Source organism: Centroberyx gerrardi, chromosome 13, assembly GCF_048128805.1.
Source record: "Centroberyx gerrardi isolate f3 chromosome 13, fCenGer3.hap1.cur.20231027, whole genome shotgun sequence".
Taxonomy (NCBI): Eukaryota; Metazoa; Chordata; class Actinopteri; order Beryciformes; family Berycidae; genus Centroberyx; species Centroberyx gerrardi.
In genome coordinates, this window is record NC_136009.1 from 22,156,425 (window position 1) to 22,174,365 (window position 17,941).

The 17,941-nt window shown below is 40.5% G+C and overlaps 1 protein-coding gene across 1 annotated transcript; it reads left to right on the forward strand.

The window, feature by feature from the left end:
* The first annotated feature begins 13,671 nt into the window (after nt 1–13,671).
* cdcp2 (CUB domain containing protein 2) lies at nt 13,672–17,933 on the forward strand. The gene is made up of 6 exons (XM_071910711.2): nt 13,672–13,766; nt 14,122–14,469; nt 14,977–15,318; nt 16,465–16,818; nt 17,159–17,337; nt 17,564–17,933. Exons 1-6 carry the CDS (start codon nt 13,700–13,702, stop codon nt 17,870–17,872), a joined length of 1,599 nt encoding a protein of 532 aa, XP_071766812.1. The 5' UTR covers nt 13,672–13,699; the 3' UTR covers nt 17,873–17,933.
* Nucleotides 17,934–17,941: the final 8 nt, after the last annotated feature.

A 17,941-nucleotide genomic window follows, 5' to 3' on the forward strand; every position in this document is an offset into this window, starting at 1 on the left:
TCATAGAGCGCTCGTATGGCGTCAGAAGACGCCATATGAGACGCCATGGTTATTTTTTGTTATTTTTGGAACTCTAAAAATCGATCCTCAAAGACTTAAATTGTTTTGGATAAGGCTGCTACCGAGTTGTGCTGGCAATCTCCGGTAGTGTTATATGAACTAACAAACGTTACCTGTGTTTCAACTGACATGGGGGTGAGCAGATAATGACTGAACTTTCATTTTTGGGTGAACTATTCCATTAACGGCCCTTTAAGTTTACTTACATCAGAAAGTAAACATTCCTTCCACTTTTTTCTGTGAAGAACCCAAATCGGGAGGTTTGCTTTGGGTTTAGGTCCAGACTGCAATCTCTGGCAGACAGGTGTCTGAGTGACAATATAGGAGTAATGGACATTACATACAAAAGAAAATTAACATTCTTTGTACTTCTTCTTATGACAAAACCAGATAGGGTTATTTGGTTTGCATGATAATATAATAAATATAATAATAAACCATATTTGTATAGCAACTTTCTTAACAGTGTTACAAAGTGCTTCACAAAGCAAGTACAAAATGCAGCAGTAAGACAGAATAAAATAACACAAAGGATCTGTCTAGTCTCTAGTTTCTGGTAGGCAGCTGTTTGAGTGTGGTCGTTTTAAACACTGAACACTGAACTGATTTTGTATTAGATGATGTTATAGATAGATAGATATGATGATTTTTTGATCATACTATATGATCCAACTTTCAAAGTACTTTCCCACTACGTGCTAAATGTAAAAGCAGCCAACCTCGAGATGCCGGCTGACGTCTGGAATATGCCCCTCTGTTGGTGCTGGAAACCAAATGTGCTTTTTGATCATTGTTAATTAGCCTTTCCACCACTAGGCCGATGAGCAGCATCTATGACACAGTATTTACATACTCAAAACGAGCAACAGATCATGCTGGTCCATTTTCATTTTACATTTTAGACCCTCAGTTGCTGCACACGTGTCAAAACCACCAGATGCCAATATCTTCAGCTTCAATTTGAGAGAAGGGGAAGGGGAGCAGCACATTAGCATAAATCAGGATTACTATGCATGACTGTCACTTCAAAGATAATCAAACAAATTAGAAAATTCTTCAAGTGTTCACGAATGTTGGAATGAGTCAGAGATAATCCACTTTACCGTTATTTATTTATTTGTTTGTTTTCTCGCCAGTCAAGAGCATTTGACATGATTATGTAACTTACAATGAGGTACTGATACAGGACAGCAGCTGTAAGAAATATGAAAAAGAAAAAATTAATGTAATTAAGAGGGAGAGAGACTGTGGAACAGGGCACAAAGGGAATAGGAGAAGACAGACTAAAGTCTAGACATGATAATGGATATGGAGAAAAGCCAATAATCTAGTCTTCCACGACCAACACACTGACCATCATTAGCACCTCCAGATGGACCTCAGAGACGGAGAGGGTTTCTCTGGCTTACTTGAGGAAGAAGGAGGGGCAGTGACTGACATCCTGTCCTAAATATGTTTGCTCCTTGACCAGTGAAGCACTATTTGTCAAATGAAATGCTGACCTAAGGTTATTATTGGTCTTCACTTGGACACCTCCTGTATTTCAAGTGCACAGAGTAGACACTTCCTTCCAATGTATACAGTAACTTGAACCAAACAGAACTAATCCCTTATGGGCAGTGGTAGCCTGAAGATTAGAAAGCTTATGACTGGTAGGTTGCTGCTGAGATCTCGAGCTGGGAATAACTGAGAAGTTATTGCTCTATCCTCAATCAATAACAGTTAACTCTGTGCCCAACTGCCCCAATGAAGCTGCTCAGCGCTCTATCAACACAGAAGTGCTGGGAATTTTACAGGTGCATATGTGTGCAACATTTCCACCTCCTGTAACAACTCTCCCAGGCTGTTACTGTATATAAAAGTGTTTTTTAGTCAAATTGCCTATAGTTAAATGTTTACTATATATAGGAATGAAGAACAAAAGCCTCCATCCCCCAATACTGTATACTAATGACATCATCTGTAAGAGCCCAGGGCCTCATCATGCAGCCATAAAGTTTAATAAAGCACAATGAAATGTGATTTTCACACGGTGCCATTCATTTCCATAAGCCCTGCCTTTACTACCCTCCCTCGTCGCCTCAGTGTCTCAGTGGGGCTGTTGGAAGTGGGGCTCGAGCAGGAGCGGAACACTTTCACAGCTCCGTTTTCATTTAATGTCATTAGAAATTCAATTCCCAACAAATGACTTTTTAGAATTTCACAGCAGTCCCTTAAGATGTTCTTGTGTGACCCACTTTTGTCTCAGTGGCACAGACTTCTCTCCCTTGCTACAGTTCACAGTGTACCTGCAGATTCCTAACTCGCTCAAACTGAGTCCTATTCTTGTTTAAGTGGGGATTTTTCAGGCTGCCAGCTAGGACTGCCTGATGGTCACTGCAGGGAAACTTGGTCATTTACTTTCAGTGTCCCATGGTGATTCGGAAGTACTGTAGCAGCTGGCTATTTTCATCTTGTACATAATGGTGTCTGGAACCTTTGCGACTCTGCCAACAACACTACCTCCATGGTGAGACTGATAGCATGGGAAAGAGAATATCAACAATGACACTGCTACCCTTTGAAAGTTTAGGAAAATGGGAGTACTTGTACCCTGGAGTCCATTCTGTATATCTAACCACTGTGATTAAGCATTTTGCATTTCTCTGAGAAATAGCCCTAGGCCTACTATTCAACTAACCACTGATGTTGTTTCACCAATACCACAGGGTGATTTTCGCCAGTGTGTTCCAAAATATATTCTTCACTGGTTCTGGTGATTGCACACTTGAAGTGCACACACAGTGCTTTCAGAGCTAAGCATGTTGGAATTATGTTCTGTCATATGCCCAATCCGTTAAAGGCCTATGACCAAAACTGCAGATCTGTCTCCTCTCCCCTTTGGGATTAAGTAGGAAGTAGGTACAGCTGACACTTGTAACTTTAAGCGTGAAATGAACACACTCACTTTTCTGTCTGTGCAAACAAGGCTTATTAAAGGTGATGCACTATAAATCTGCTGCTCCACCTTTTTCAATTTCCTGCTTCAGTGAGCATCCTATGGCAGCAGGGGACCACCTGTCCCCAGAAAATACCTCACAAAGTGACATCACGTGTAGTAATACGGCACATATGAAATTTCTAGAAATAGTGATGCCGCACTAGGGGAATTGGGACATTGAGCAAGAGCAAATTGATTCATGTCAAAAAAGTAGATGTGGATCATCTGCAAGAAAGTTGACTAGTAGTACCCCAGAGGTAAGGTTGGACACCAGGACATTACGTGAATGATGATTCCAGCAGAAACCGCTATATTCAGGTCAATGATTAAGTCCTAATAGAGCTAATGAATGCTCCACCCTTGAGTTTATGAAGCGTACATCCTTGAAGTGAAGTCCAGTGCCCCCCAGTTGATCTTAAACATCATCAGTCGTGAGCATGCTGGCTCTGACAGGTGGTCCTCTGTTGGGGAGCAGGTGACCCCCCCGACGCTGTCAGTCACAGTGACAAAGGTGACATTAGGAGCGGATCCTGCCATGATGGAAAGGGCATCTGCACAGCATGCACATCTTTTAATGGCCACTACCCAGATCAGATAGGCAGGTAGAGACACGCAAATGTACTCACTTTTGAGTGAGTACACACACACACAGATACAGGCCCCCTCTCTGCTCCTTACACACACACACACATGCCAGTAATTTACGTGTACAAGGTGCCCCCATGAGAAAGGAGGGATAGTTTTTAACTGACGAGTAAAAGTGATAGAGGTACCACTGGTGTCATCATTTTTGTGACTGAAGATATGACTTGTACTTTCCACTTTTTTCTGCTGCCACTCTGACACCTTACAGTGTAGAGTAGTGCACTACAGTAAAGATGGATTGTGAACATGTTGAATCTTTCACAGCCTCCCTCTGAAAATAACAGTGTGCTTGGTGAAAATATGAAATGGCAGATCTACTGAGAAGCTCAAGGAGAGATACTAAGCAAGAACAAAATGATCTCCCCAGAGTGATGTCGAAGACAACTGCAATCAGTTCCTCCTCTTGTTCTTCCTGTCGTCATACAGTACCTTAGATCTGCCACTGTTGAAAACATGCTGTGGGCCATGATGGTTGCCATTTCATTGTCTCCTCCATGCTTATAGAAAAGGAATCTGTGGGTATGTAGATCCATTTGGTTAGGCTTAGGCTTTTAACTCAAGGCAGTCCACAGTGCTATCTGAGCATAAGCTAGAAATGTAGAAATGTAGTCACACGCTGACTCAGAGGAGCATCAAGGTTGCGCTAGTCATGGATGGAAAAGAACTTCCTTGAAAACCACTAATAGCCACTTAGCTTGAGGGTATTTCTCATGTTTGTTCCCACAACATCACCAGAGGGCATAAATAGTCAAAGCATATAATCATTGGAAAAGGTTATGTGGACTTTCAGTAGAGCAGGTAAGAAATTACTCTGATTTGCAAGTCGTTTCACCCTGACATGTCAGACAGATCCCACAACAGAAGTATTATGGTGATGTGATTTTTTTTTTTTTTCAAACATGTGCTCTCTCAATTCTGTGATTAATGCAGCAAAACAGATTCAAGCAGCTCTGATTAGTGAAATGTGATAATAGGACGTAATAGTGTATCTTTGGAGAGCGAGAATTTTTTCCATCGTGTAGATAAGCACCAAAATGAATAAATAATGGGTGGTGTCATGTATAAAAGATCATTTGTGTATTGTTCACTACTAATAATAGTTTGTTCCAGATGCCCAATGTTTGTCGAGCACAAATAACAAATCCAGTTAATAAATTTCTATGAATATTTGATAAGAGCTGAGCTGTGTCAATTATTCATGTTTATTGTAATGACATGTTGACATGAAGTCCCAGTCAGAGTGTATGGAGTTCTTGCAGGTTCCAGGAAGTTAAACCATATACTTTCTAAGACCTTCTTAATGCCAGTTAGAATAAAATTTAAAAACAATTTTGTAACAAAAGGTTTAAAACATAATCTATTGGGTCTATAATATGGGTCAGTGTAACCAGGGTGATTTTTTTGCTAGAAGTACGCCTATAACCCACAGAGAAAACAAACAAACATTTTCAAGACATCAAAACCTGTATTTAAGACTTACAGGTTATATTCAACTGTACTTAAAACCTTTTCAGGCCTTGAATTTAGAAACTATGAGATTATAATATTTATTAAGGACTTGCAAACCCCTGAACCCAAATGACCATGACAACATCCTCTTGGGTGGTTAAATCATACATTAAAAAGGCAGTTAACAGTGTTAACAGAAAGGCTAATGATAAATAAATGAATTTCATTATAGAGACAGTGCATAAAATAGGCCACGCCCATCGTGGGGGAAACCGCTGCACCGCTTTCCATTCACTTTGTGTGACTGAATGCACATCATTGTCATTATTCCCCAAATTAAACATGCCTAAAAGCTGTTGTGTGGTGGGCTTCACAGCCAACAAACTTAAAAACCGTGAATTACAGTTTTTTGGGCTCCCGAGTAAAACAAGGGAGCCGTGGGAGAATCGAGGATCTAGGCCGTAAGGAGAGAGGCGCTGACAGTGGTACATGGTAGAAGAGGGGGGAAACTTTGGGACCCTGAGACTAAGTACACTTATAATGTGGCCAGTATTTTGTCACTGGTCAGTAACTTACCAGTAATTATCTAGTTATATTCTTGTAAGATAACCTGAATGTTAAAATGTGTTTAAAAGCTGCATGCTGTCCTAACATTAGGCTGCTACTAAGCTAATATTACTGAGCCAATTCCTCTCTATACAACAGATGAGTTGTGTTCATGTGTGGGTCTCAGGATAGTTTGCTCTGTATTGACTGTCAGTCCAGGGTGCAAAAGTAATGAGTAATCTCACTGACTTGTTAGTGAGATTAGAAGTAGAAAGTGTACCTTCTCCTCTCTGTTGGAGGCAGTGTGCTGAAATGATTCTTCGACAGACTTGTCTACTCGAAAACAGGAAAAACCTTGTCAGGCTGTCCATATCTGTTAAGATTTCCTCCAAATCGCCGCTTTTGCCGGTTTGTTAGTGATATTGTTTTCCCCCACGGTGGGCATGGCTTTTGAAGTATGACGCGCTCTGCAGTGTCTCTATACCATCATCTTCACTTTATGCTCCACAACAGATTCTGTTCAGATTCCTCCCTGGATCTCTTGAAAGACTAAAGCATAATTTTTAAGGACCTGTTTAAAAAATGCTGGCAAACCAAGGACATCCGCACATGCAGCCCTAGTGGGAAGTTGATGAAATGGTTATATGATATAGTGAAACATCATCCACACATACGCTAATACACATTTCCATATTCCATTCCTGGAGATAAAACGCATTTGAATGAGGAGAGGATATGTAGGGCACAAGACGTAGAGCTGAGAATGGAATAATCTAAGCTCAGTGACCATACAACCTTTCGAAAATAATAAGGTGACTGGGGTTCTAGGTAGGGAGGGAGATTGGCAAGATTTTATCACATGAGAGCAAAGGCATATTAATCTTGTTCCTAGCGCACATGAGCACAACGGTAAGGAAAGAACTCAGGAAAGGTTAATGTGGGAAACAGACGCAATAATGTGTCACGTTGGAATACTAAATTAGAATGTTCAATATGCAGAAAAGCAATCACCATACATTGTCACGTCATAAGTAAGGCATGTTGCGCACATACTGTTGGCAAAAAAATATTCTGTAAAAATCTGCCAAACAGCATCAATTTAACAATAAAAAAATAATTATTTGTCTGTGGGTAGCTCAGCCGGTTAAAGCACATATTACTGTATTTGCAGTTTTGTCAGTTTGAATCTGACTCACAACCTTTGTTGCATGGTATCCCCTCTCCTGTATTTCCTGTATCTCTGTACATTTTAGGCAAATACTTAGCATCTTAAATCATCATCAGCACTGTACACTTTAGGCGAATAATCCTTAACAAAATCTCCTCAGAAACAGAGAGTGCACACTGGCACAAAGCATAATAACTATTTACAACAATAAAGAGCTAGATGAACAAAGGCATAGCTGGCACATAATAAATCGCAAGTTAAGACTGATTCAGCACAGCTTCTTTTTGACAGTCCGGCAGGCTACAAGCTTTACATCTCTGTTTCAGATGCGAAATCAAAGAGACTATGTTCTCATCAGCAGGCGAGAGTCGGCTATCTCCCTCATTGTCCCCCGGCATGGATGTCTTGGCAGCTGGCCCTGGTACTCATGGTGCCATTGCTTCCAATTAATGAATGCAGACAACAACTCAAAGGCCATGTTTGAATGTAACAACATAAATCATACTATCACTTTTCAATTTTGATGAAAACACTGAGGTTAACAGAAAGCGAGATCAAATGAAAGTCTTATGTTTAATTCAAGTATGTGACTTCATGGACAAAGAAATCAGTGATGTTTCCATGTCCATATCTGTGATCTCAAAAACCAAATTATGCTGTTATTAAACAGGCAGAAATAGAACACTAAGTGGACTTACAAATGGGACTTATTACTTACGGGAATTAAAATGTTGCTATATTTAGATAGTTGTGTGATCAAGGATGTTCAGCACAGACACTGAAAATTTGACTCTCATGGGTGGGCTTTCAAGTCATTCATTTCATTTTCAAAAATCCATCTTTTTTTTTTTTTTTTACATGTTGTTTCAGATAAGCTCCAGCTATCGAATCATAAGTGGATTGGATCTTGACTGTCACTGCTCCCAAAACAGCCGCATAAATCTTTCCAATCAAGCAGGTTTGCAGCATTTGAACTGACACACCCTCTGGAATGCCTCCACTTAGCAGGTTTGAGTCATCTGAATCAGGGAAGCTTGTACCGCTATGCCTGAAAGAACTTATTCTTCACATTAATTCAAGAAACACCCTATTAACTAAACTGCTATTTCTTTTGAAAAAACACATTTCTGAAAAGTGAATAATTTGAGACCTTTACAACATTGCTATCTGAGTTCACCATCGGTGCAAATGTTAGCCTCACAAGGTCAGCATAGTAATTTCCAATTCTATCCTGTAAAGGTGTAGTAATAAGCATGTTGCTGCTCAGAACAACTCTAGCCTTCTAACACAGTATCGTGTGACATCAATCAGGACAGTGGGGACTAATAGAGCTTCAGTGGCCATCAGAGAAGGGCGGCCTACTGATAGATGAGGGAGCACAGTACCCCACCCCTGACTCCCACACACACCCTCCCATCAGTCTGCATAAGTAATGATAATGTCTTACGAGAGGCGTTTGATGACCCACCCACAACACTGTGATTCGCAGATATGGCCAACGCAGGAATAATAAAATGAGGAAAAGAATAAGCATTATCTATTTTCTGTTTTATTATACAGAAAACATTACTTGTGATGTTCGGGAGGGAGGCTGTTTAATTAGACCCCCATTAATCTCAGTAATTGGTCATTCTGCATCCCAGGAGCGTAACTGGCCAATAGCTGTTAACCTTCTGTCTCTCTATCGCCTCTGTTGCCCCCTAATCATTAATATACCAGTGGGCATTATTTCCAAATGACTCCTGGGCAGTATTTTCATTGGTTGTCAACAAGGGGTTGATTATATCAAATTGTTTATTCATGCAAGGTGGATTATTTCTCAAGACGACTAAGTGTTTTAAGTTATGAATTCATATCTCATAAAAACACACTCGTTTTGTTTTGCTATGAACACAAGGAAGTATCTCTCTCTCTGTGGATTACAGTTTGCTTGTTGAACAAAAGCTTCTCTCATATTCAAAGGAGAAATGTCAGGCAATAATTAAGTTGGTTAATGTTTTTATCTGTTTGTTTTGGTTAGATTGTTGCTCAACTATGTAAACTATTCAGAAAGGAAAACGGCAGTTCTCTTGCATATCCTAGGCTATGTGCAATTTGTTTTCATATTGCGGTGCAATGCAAGACTCCACATTATTTCCAAGCTGACATATTCTGAATCAAGAACGAGATCTACATCACGGGTTTTCTGTATGTAACCAGCCGGTACATACAGCTGGTGCCCCCCATAGACCTGGAAATGACTGGTACACTAGGCCATCTGTCAGGAAGCAATGGGCAGCTCCAGCCCCAAAAGGCCACCAAGGCCAAAGGGTTCAACAGTAGGGAGGACAAGTGTGGCCAGGGACGGGTCCTTATGGTACAGCATCTATAAGAATACAGTACGCTGCATGTATGAGACTGTGAGTAGTGGGTATGTAAGGTATTATATGGCAACATCTGCTGTTTTTGTGCTTTTAACTTGAGCTACACTGAGGCAAAATTCAGATGAATTCTGTTGACATGGCAATGAAGTGCTGAATCTTGGATCTTGAGTCACAGACTCTCAGTACCACAAGCACTGCATTGTAGCTGCTACCTCTGTGGGATACTGGCATTTAGTAGATCACACCCCTGTGGAGTATTGTCGCGCTGGCAAACCACCGGCGACAGGGCACTTTAAAATGTGTAGGAGTGCATTTAGGACATGCTAAAATGTTGAATTAGCTGACTCCAAGGCTGTTCACTTCAACACAGACAAAACTAAACTGGGCCAACTCCATTTCTTACATTTTCAAGTCACTGCCCTCATATTTGTCATCAAATAGCTGAGGAGTTTATTGTCTCACTGATTCCTTTCCCCATCCACTTCATCATTCTATTCTGCCTTTTAATTAGTTGTGTGAATATTCATGCGAGATCATAGCAAGAGCAATCTTCTGATATAGCTGATGCATTATGAGTCAGATGTTTAGTACCCAGTGAGTAAAGGGTACTAAAACAGCTTAATGAAGTGCTCTTGCTAAGGGCCATAATTGTACTCTGTTTACGTGCCAGGGTGCTCTTCTCTCCCCCTTTGGGTTCCTGTTATCTAGAGTATTTACACTGCAGCATCACTGTGTGAATGATTAATTAAAATGCTGTTGCTTTTGCCCAAAACAACACAGTCGTCTAGACGACTTAGTTGCAATTAATTTACAGTGCTCTATTCTGGATGCTACACTTTTTATCTGTTTGCTCTATGGAAAGCTGTCATAATGCTTATTTCTCAGAAAAGACAGAAACATATCACTTATCATTAATGAAAGTAAAACTCAAACAGTGCCTTTCAATAACTGGCACTCTCAGCAAAATTTAACTGAATCATGATTGAACCAATGACATGTCAAGATATTGAATTATGCCTATATTGAATATATGACCTATACTTGTCATAATGCCACTATACATTAAGAGAAAATGTTGTTTGCTTTTGGATTAAGATGTCCTCTGTATTTAATCCCATTGACCTCCATGGAGAAAAGAAGTCATCACTTTGTAAAGCATCAATCTGTATATTCATGCCCTGTTGAAGACAGGAGATAGTTTAGAGGGATTTAGTTTGCTTAGAGCTTCAATTGTTTGACATTTCATTAGTCACCTATGTAACCACACCATGATACAGTACAAAAACACAAAAAATATTAAAAGCTCATTGAGATTTCTTCAAATGCAATAAGTTTGTCAAATAATCTCAAAAGTATATGAGACTCATGATCTACATTTTTCATATTTGAGGCCGTTGTAATGAATTTAAATGAAATTTCCCAAACAACAATCTTAGGGAGAACTTTATTTAGCTTTGCAACAAAGGCAGCCAATAATTGTTACAAGTATATTTTAGAAGAAAGATTATTACATATAGAGCAAAAAAAAATCTAAATTTCCTGAGCAAAGACTACACACCATCTCATTACTTGTGCTGTTCATTTTGTAGTCTTTTTGGTTCATCTTTACTCTGGGTGCGAGTAATTCTGTATTTATGACTAAAGCACCTAACATCACTACAAATGGTATCTCATCTGGAGTGTGGTGGAGGTAGAGGTGGCAGTTACTAAGCGCAGTCGATCCTTTCTTCTTTCTGTTACTCAACCTGAATACTTGATTTCATTGTGCGTGTAACTATAAAGGCAGGCTTAGCTCACTGTGGTCCATAATCCAATCTGTGAGCTCCCCGAGTTGGCAATGCAATGACATATCAATATTGTCCTTGGTGGAGAAAAAAAAAAAGCAGGAAATGTAACAACGCAGCATGGAGAAAGTGGGAACAGAATGACTACGAGGGAGAAAAACAACATTTCTGGCTGCAAGTGAGCACCAGCTGGGAATACACGGTACAAGGCAATGTTTCCCCTATCTTCATTCAGCATGGGTGGTCCACCACTGCATGAAAATTGTCACCACTGCTATGGAAATTTGACAACACTGCAAGTATCATAAGCAAGTTAACGCCCAATGTTAAATATTTAGCACTTAAATCATAACAAAGTATCTACAGTACTGCAACCTGCGCTAGATCCATAACTGGGATTAAAACAGAGATGGAGAACATGGAGTCAAGACTCCCAACAACCACCCTTACAAGTGAGCTGATTCAGGGTTAGCTGTAGGCTCTTGCTGCAGAAATACCCCATACATTGAAAAATATTAAAAAAACAAATCACACTAACCAAGACACCATGTAGCACGGGGGGCACTCAAAAGCTGCATGAAGATGTTCTCACAAGCTGCAGGCTGTGTCTGAAACATTAACTTTTTTTTTCACTCTAGGATATACAGTAGTATTCTTATATATTAATCATTTTTTCCCTGTCAGGAACTCATATGAACCATATCTGTTTGGCTTTAGACAGCATTCGTTAGAGTGAGCGTTTGCCAGCAGTCCCCATACACTTGTAGCAGAATCTGTGTTGATGAAGAGTGCTGGAGAAAGACAGTTATTGTTGAAGAGAGATAATTTTAAGCAGTTTACAGTTTATTTAAATGTTACAAATATCAATATCAGCAACAATAACCTTCTTGCTATTATTTGAAAGATGCCAAACGCCCCCCCCCCCAAAAAAACACACACACATGCACACACATTAGACATCAGGAACCACACGCACACACGACACCCCACATGCCTGCCAAACCAGCTAAATCCCACCTCTGGCTCATGGTATTAATAATGGATGATTCATACTGTTAGTTGAAAATGACTAATTGTAACAAATCACTAATTTTATGCATTTTTGGACTACACTCATTCAATTAAGCTCTAAGGAGCATCATAGGGCAAAAGGTTGCCAGTGGTTTGACTGAAATTCCCCTTTATTCCGCTTGAATTTTCCAAGTTTTCAACCTTGCCTTATTTGTTTTTGAGTAAGTGGTATTTATTTGCTAATAGGTGATTTAATTGCTCTAAACAAACGATATCTTTCGGAAACACATTTCAGCACTGCCCAGTGCCCACATCCTTGAACAATGACAAGCTTTCAGAGAGATAGAATTAAAATTCAAAGGCGAGGCGGCTCATTTTAGTTCCAGGAACTGCTGTGTGAAAAACACTTGACTGATTTTAATCACATTCTTATTTATTTCAGCTTAGAGCTCGGCATGACTTTTTAAAAGCCAGTGGTGAAAATTCATAGTGCAACAGCACCATCTAGCAGGTCTCCTAAGGCATCCACATTGCTTTGGGCATTAGATATTCAGTCTAAAAACCTTTGTAGCACTGCTGGAGTAGCACTCATTTATTTGCAGAACAGGCTTTTACTAAAGGTGCTTTATCTCCCCGTCTGTCTATGTGCTCTACACTCCACTGAGTCAACTCTATTGTTTTGGCTACATGTGTCTGCCCTAATCAGGTGTGAGACTGCCAAACCAGGAAGAATTGACTCATGGAGTATGATTGGCATTTGGCAAATACAGCAAAAAATTTCTATCTGGGACTCTTCACCTGCAGACACTGTGAGTGTAAACAGAATTTACACTTGAAAAAAATGCATCTTTGAGTGAGATGACCCTGCTTGGGAGAAATAATGTGGTGAAACACTGCAGAGCTCATGGCTAGTGAGTAGTTTGTAATGAATCATTTGAAATAAGGGATAAATCATCAAATTAAGTGCTTTACTCTCTGTTAGATAATATAAATCTTAGCATACTTATAAGATTCAGTCACAATGCTAAATCCCCAAAGCAGTAGCCATTATAATAAACGTAATAACAGAAATGAAGTATTGGGAGCTTCAATCCAGTGTGCTGGGATATTTTTCAGTTTGTGCTCATACTAATAGGCCTCTCAGACACATCTGTGCACTGCTTCATTGATACGCATGCTCTTTCTAAAGGAAGATGCAGATTTTTGGCTGTTGTCTTTGAGCCTTACTTGAGCTGCCTTAACATAACCAAAGCAAAGTCTACTCAATGTCCCCTACTCCATGACATCAATAGTTCTTGGCTCTTCTCTCCTTCACATCTCTCTAATGAAGCCATTTATATTAGTGACAAATGTGATCATCCTCTTCTTTCTTCCCCTCTCTTTTATCAACTCCACTGCAGCTGGTGTCCAGTGTGTGTGACAATCATTAAAAATGTATACCATCTCTCCAAACAGTGTCCTGACAAGCCACTCGCGCTCATTGGATATCAGTCATTAAAATTTAGCGAAGGGGGCAAAGGGTGGCCTAGCTATCAGGTTCCTCATTCAGGCTGTGAATGAATTTTTCAACGTCCCATTACATCTACAGGCACCGCTGCTGACGTCTCAAGGCTGTAAGCTCTGACATTGCCGTTGTCGTTCTCTGTCGCTATTGTATCTGAGGCGTGACAAAAGCCGAATCAACAATAACAACATGAGTTTCAGGGTGGCTATACTGATTCATGTACTACTGGTGGTTGACAAGGCTGATTCCAAAAAAGGTGAGTTGCTATTTGTTATCTTGATGGGGCATAGCCTAAACTTGATGGGAGTGCTTTATCTTACAGGTACTGTACATACTGAGCAAGTTAGGCCTCAATTGTTCAATGTCGGCTTTTAATACACTTTCAAAGGTCGTATCAAGTTGTTATAAAATAGGAAAAAAAATAATAAGTGAGCAAGTAACCATAAACTATGAAGGTCCTGTGCATTTCCATATATTAGACAATACAGTACCTTTGACTGAAAAGGTTATTCATTATAATTGTCAAACAATACACAGATGTATGGGCATCTTTGTGACTTGAAATACAACTTTTAACAAAGTAACACATTTTTATTTTTTATTACTGTGAGGCGTCAAATGTGGTGGGATCCTATCTGCTCCATCTGGCAATATATCCAGTCCAAACTTCCCAGGCCTGTATCCCTACAACATCGAGTGTGCCTGGCTAATTGTGGTGGCAGAGGGTTCCTCTGTTCTCCTCACCTTTCACCACTTTGAGCTGGAGTACCATGCCAACTGTGCTTACGACTACATCAAGATCTATAACGGCATATCTGAGGATGAGGGGAACCTCCTTGGGACATTCTGTGGTGACATCTCCCCACCCCAGTTCACCTCCTCCTGGAACGTCATGTCCCTCATCTTCCATTCAGACCGCCACGTGGCCTACAGGGGGTTCACTGTTGGCTACAGAAAAGGTGACTTGTCATATTCTATACAATGTACAGTGCATTCCCTAGACTAGGGATCAGTAGGCTAACTACCTACAGTTGGGTTGATTCTTTCTGGCCAAGTTGCAACACCAGAACTCAGTTTTTAGCTAAAAATATTATAATAAACCCCATTCCTGACTAACCTCACAGGAGAGCTTATGCCTCACCACAACCTTACATAGAAAACAAACAAAAAAAAGGTGTGATCGTCAGTTTTCAGAGATATAGCAATTTTTTACTGTAGTCTGGCCAGAAAGTGAAAACCCTAGAGTTGGGAAGATATTAGGTACTTAACTGTAAAGATGCAGTACAATGAACGAGTAACCCATGCAACTCCAGTGGTGCAGGTAGACCTTTTTTGTTTTCAAGTCTGCCTCATACACCAAATTACTGTCCTAATTACTTCCCTCTCTAGAGGTTGTGTGTATTTTTTGTGGTCTCTATTGTTGAAAGGGAAACAATGAAGCTGAATTTGCCTTCTACCCTCTCTAGATATGTGCGGTGGAGTTCTAACTGGCCTGTCAGGCGTCATCTCCAGTCCAGGCTACCCTCAGGAGTATAGCAATAATGCCGACTGCTCTTGGACCATCCATGTCTCCAACAGCAGTGTGGTCAGCCTGGTCTTCCTGGACTTCCAGCTGGAGAACAATGAGGGCTGTAATTTTGACTTTGTGGCCCTCTTTGACGGCCCCACGGTCACCCACCGCCACCTGGGCAACTTTTGTGGGGGAGATAAACCCCCAAATATAATCACCACTTCCAACCAGCTTCTGGTAGTCTTCAAGTCTGACTTCAACATTGGGGGACGGGGGTTCAAGGCATACTATTACTCAGGTAAGAAAGCTTGGTGTGAAGAGTTCTATTCCAAAAATGCAATACAAAGCCCTCAGAAAGTATTCAAACCCTGTACGTGTATACACAATTTGGGGTGTTAGAGCTTGAATTCAAAATATAAATTGGTTTGCCCATAATGGCAAACCAGGATTTTTTATTTACTGATTTTTACAAAGTAAAAAAGATTAAACACTTTGAGTCAACAAGTATTCATGCTCTTTGCAAGGTGCGTCCAAATTCCTTTAATGCCCTTGAAATATCACTACAACTTGACACACATGATTGGTCCACCTGTGGCAATTTCAACTGATTTGATGTGATTTAGAAATAAATATAAAACATCATTAGGCTGACAGATCTATAGAGTTCCTTGTCTGCGATGGGAACTCTTGCCAGAAAGAGAACAGTCAGTGCAGCACTTCTCAAATCGGAGCTGTATGGCAGAGTGGCCAAAAGGAAAAAATGGACATAACAGCATACCTGGAGTTTACAATAAGGCACCTGAAAGACTCTGAGAGCATGAGACAAAAGATTCAAATGAAAATTGAACTCTTCAGTCATAATGCAAAGCACTATAGCTGACGGAAACTGGGCATAACTCATCACCTACCACTATCCCTACCATGAACAAGAATGTGAAAGTACTTGAGTGGCCCAGGCTTGAATCCCATTGAAAATCTGTGGAATGACTAGAAGACAGCTGTTAGCTGCACAAACACTCCCCATCTAGCTTCATAAATCAAGGAGGAATGGGAGAAAATCCCAAAATCCAAATGTGCCAAGCTGATACATAAGTATCCAAGATTGAGGCTGTAATTGCTGCCAAAGGTGCAAAGTATTGACTCAGGGGGTTGACTACCTGTTTAAATGAGATACCTCCGTAATTAATTTTTAATAAATTTGTAGTATTTTGTTTAGATTGTTGAAATATCACGTTATCTTTTTCACAACCAAGGACTTACCTAATATCCTTTAACATACAATAATTTTGTTATCAATCATTTTAGTAAAACTGACACTTGTTCAACTTGTTCACCTATTTTTGAATGCCACTCACTTTCTGTCAAGCTGAAATTGAAAGCAGTGTAGCGATCTGATATCACTGATAACACTGTCTAACTTATCTGATCAATTGTACTTTTACAGGAGAATGCCAGCAGGTCCTGACAGCTGTAAGCGGCAACTTTAGCAGCCCACACTACCCCAACATCTACCCAAACAACATCAACTGCCACTGGACCATCACTCTCGCAGTTGGATACCGGATCAAACTGTTCTTCCCAGTCATGGAGTTGGAGGATCGTAACAGTCTGTCAGACGAGTGCGACTATGACTCTGTTGCAGTTTATGATGGGGGCAGCCAGACAGACCCCCTGCTGGGATGCTGGTGTGGCACAGAACAAACTCCCTCTCTCATCTCAAAGGGCAACAAGCTACTGGTGGTACTCAGCACAGACAGAAATGAAGCTCATAGGGGCTTCACTGCTTCTTATGTTGGAGGTAAATCTGTCCTATATAGGCTCATTTCTTTACCTAGCACTTCTCTATCACAATTCTAGTTTCACAGGAATATTGGTTCTATCTATTGTCTGGGTGCTGTAGTTTTGAGCCTTGTACTTCTTACTAGTTGCTTGCAATGTTTGCAATCTAAAAATTAAAGCAAATTCTACTGTTGCACTCATTATAAATCACTCTGGGTAAGACAATCTGGTAAATACCAAAAATGTAAAATGTTTTTATCTGCAAACAAAGTAACGCATTAGACTTATCTTTTCCATGCCCCTCTGTTTTATGCCGCTGTTAAACCTGTGTGAACTGTGTGTCTTTTTTCCAATCCAAGTGGTGCCGGTGAACATTAGCTGCACAAGAACAGAATTTTCAATTTTGATACCCATGCAGTCCTTACCTCAACTGGACCGTGAGAGCATCTACCTGGGGAACCCAACCTGTGCAGCCCAGTTGACAGCCACCTCATATAAGATACTTGCTCGTTTTGTCAACTGTGGTACTGCTGGCCAGGTGACTAGCCACTGATATTCCTCCTACATTTCTTCTGTATTGACAGAGCATCATGGCAGTTACTGTCTCACTATAATTATCACATATTTACCCTACTTAGGCTGTAAAAGACATTATGATGTGCAGCAGAATTACCTATTTATGTTATGCCACGCAACATTTTACTTTGAGTTCAGGCCATAAACAGTGTGTTGCTTCTAACACATTGACCCCTGACCCCTTGCAGAAACGTCGGAACATCACCATGCTGGTGAACACACTCTACATTGATTTCTCTGATGGAAAGCAGCAGAACGTGCAGGAATATGAGGTGCAGTGTGATGCCCAGCGGAAGTTAGCGACAGTGGCCATCATTTCAACAGAAGAGCGCCATCGACTCGATGAGATGGCCCGCCAAGCGGAAAGTACCAGCAATGGCAACGGGCAGGGTGAGGATGCTGAGCCTCATGACCCGAGTGATATCGTCTTCATCAGCATCTGTGTACTGGCTGTCATTCTCATGGTGATAGCTATCGTATGGCTAGTGCTTCTTTAGAAATATACCCTTACCATCTTCTGCAAAGAAAGGACACTAACGTTGAAACAGTCATATTTTGTATAAAAA

Coding starts and splice junctions, on each gene's coding strand:
- cdcp2 (XM_071910711.2), top strand. CDS start 13,700: ATGAGTTTCAGGGTGGCTATACTGATTCATGTACTACTGGTGGTTGAC. Junction 13,767..14,121: donor CAAGGCTGATTCCAAAAAAG/GTGAGTTGCTAT, acceptor TATTACTGTGAG/GCGTCAAATGTGGTGGGATC. Junction 17,338..17,563: donor ACTGTGGTACTGCTGGCCAG/GTGACTAGCCAC, acceptor GACCCCTTGCAG/AAACGTCGGAACATCACCAT.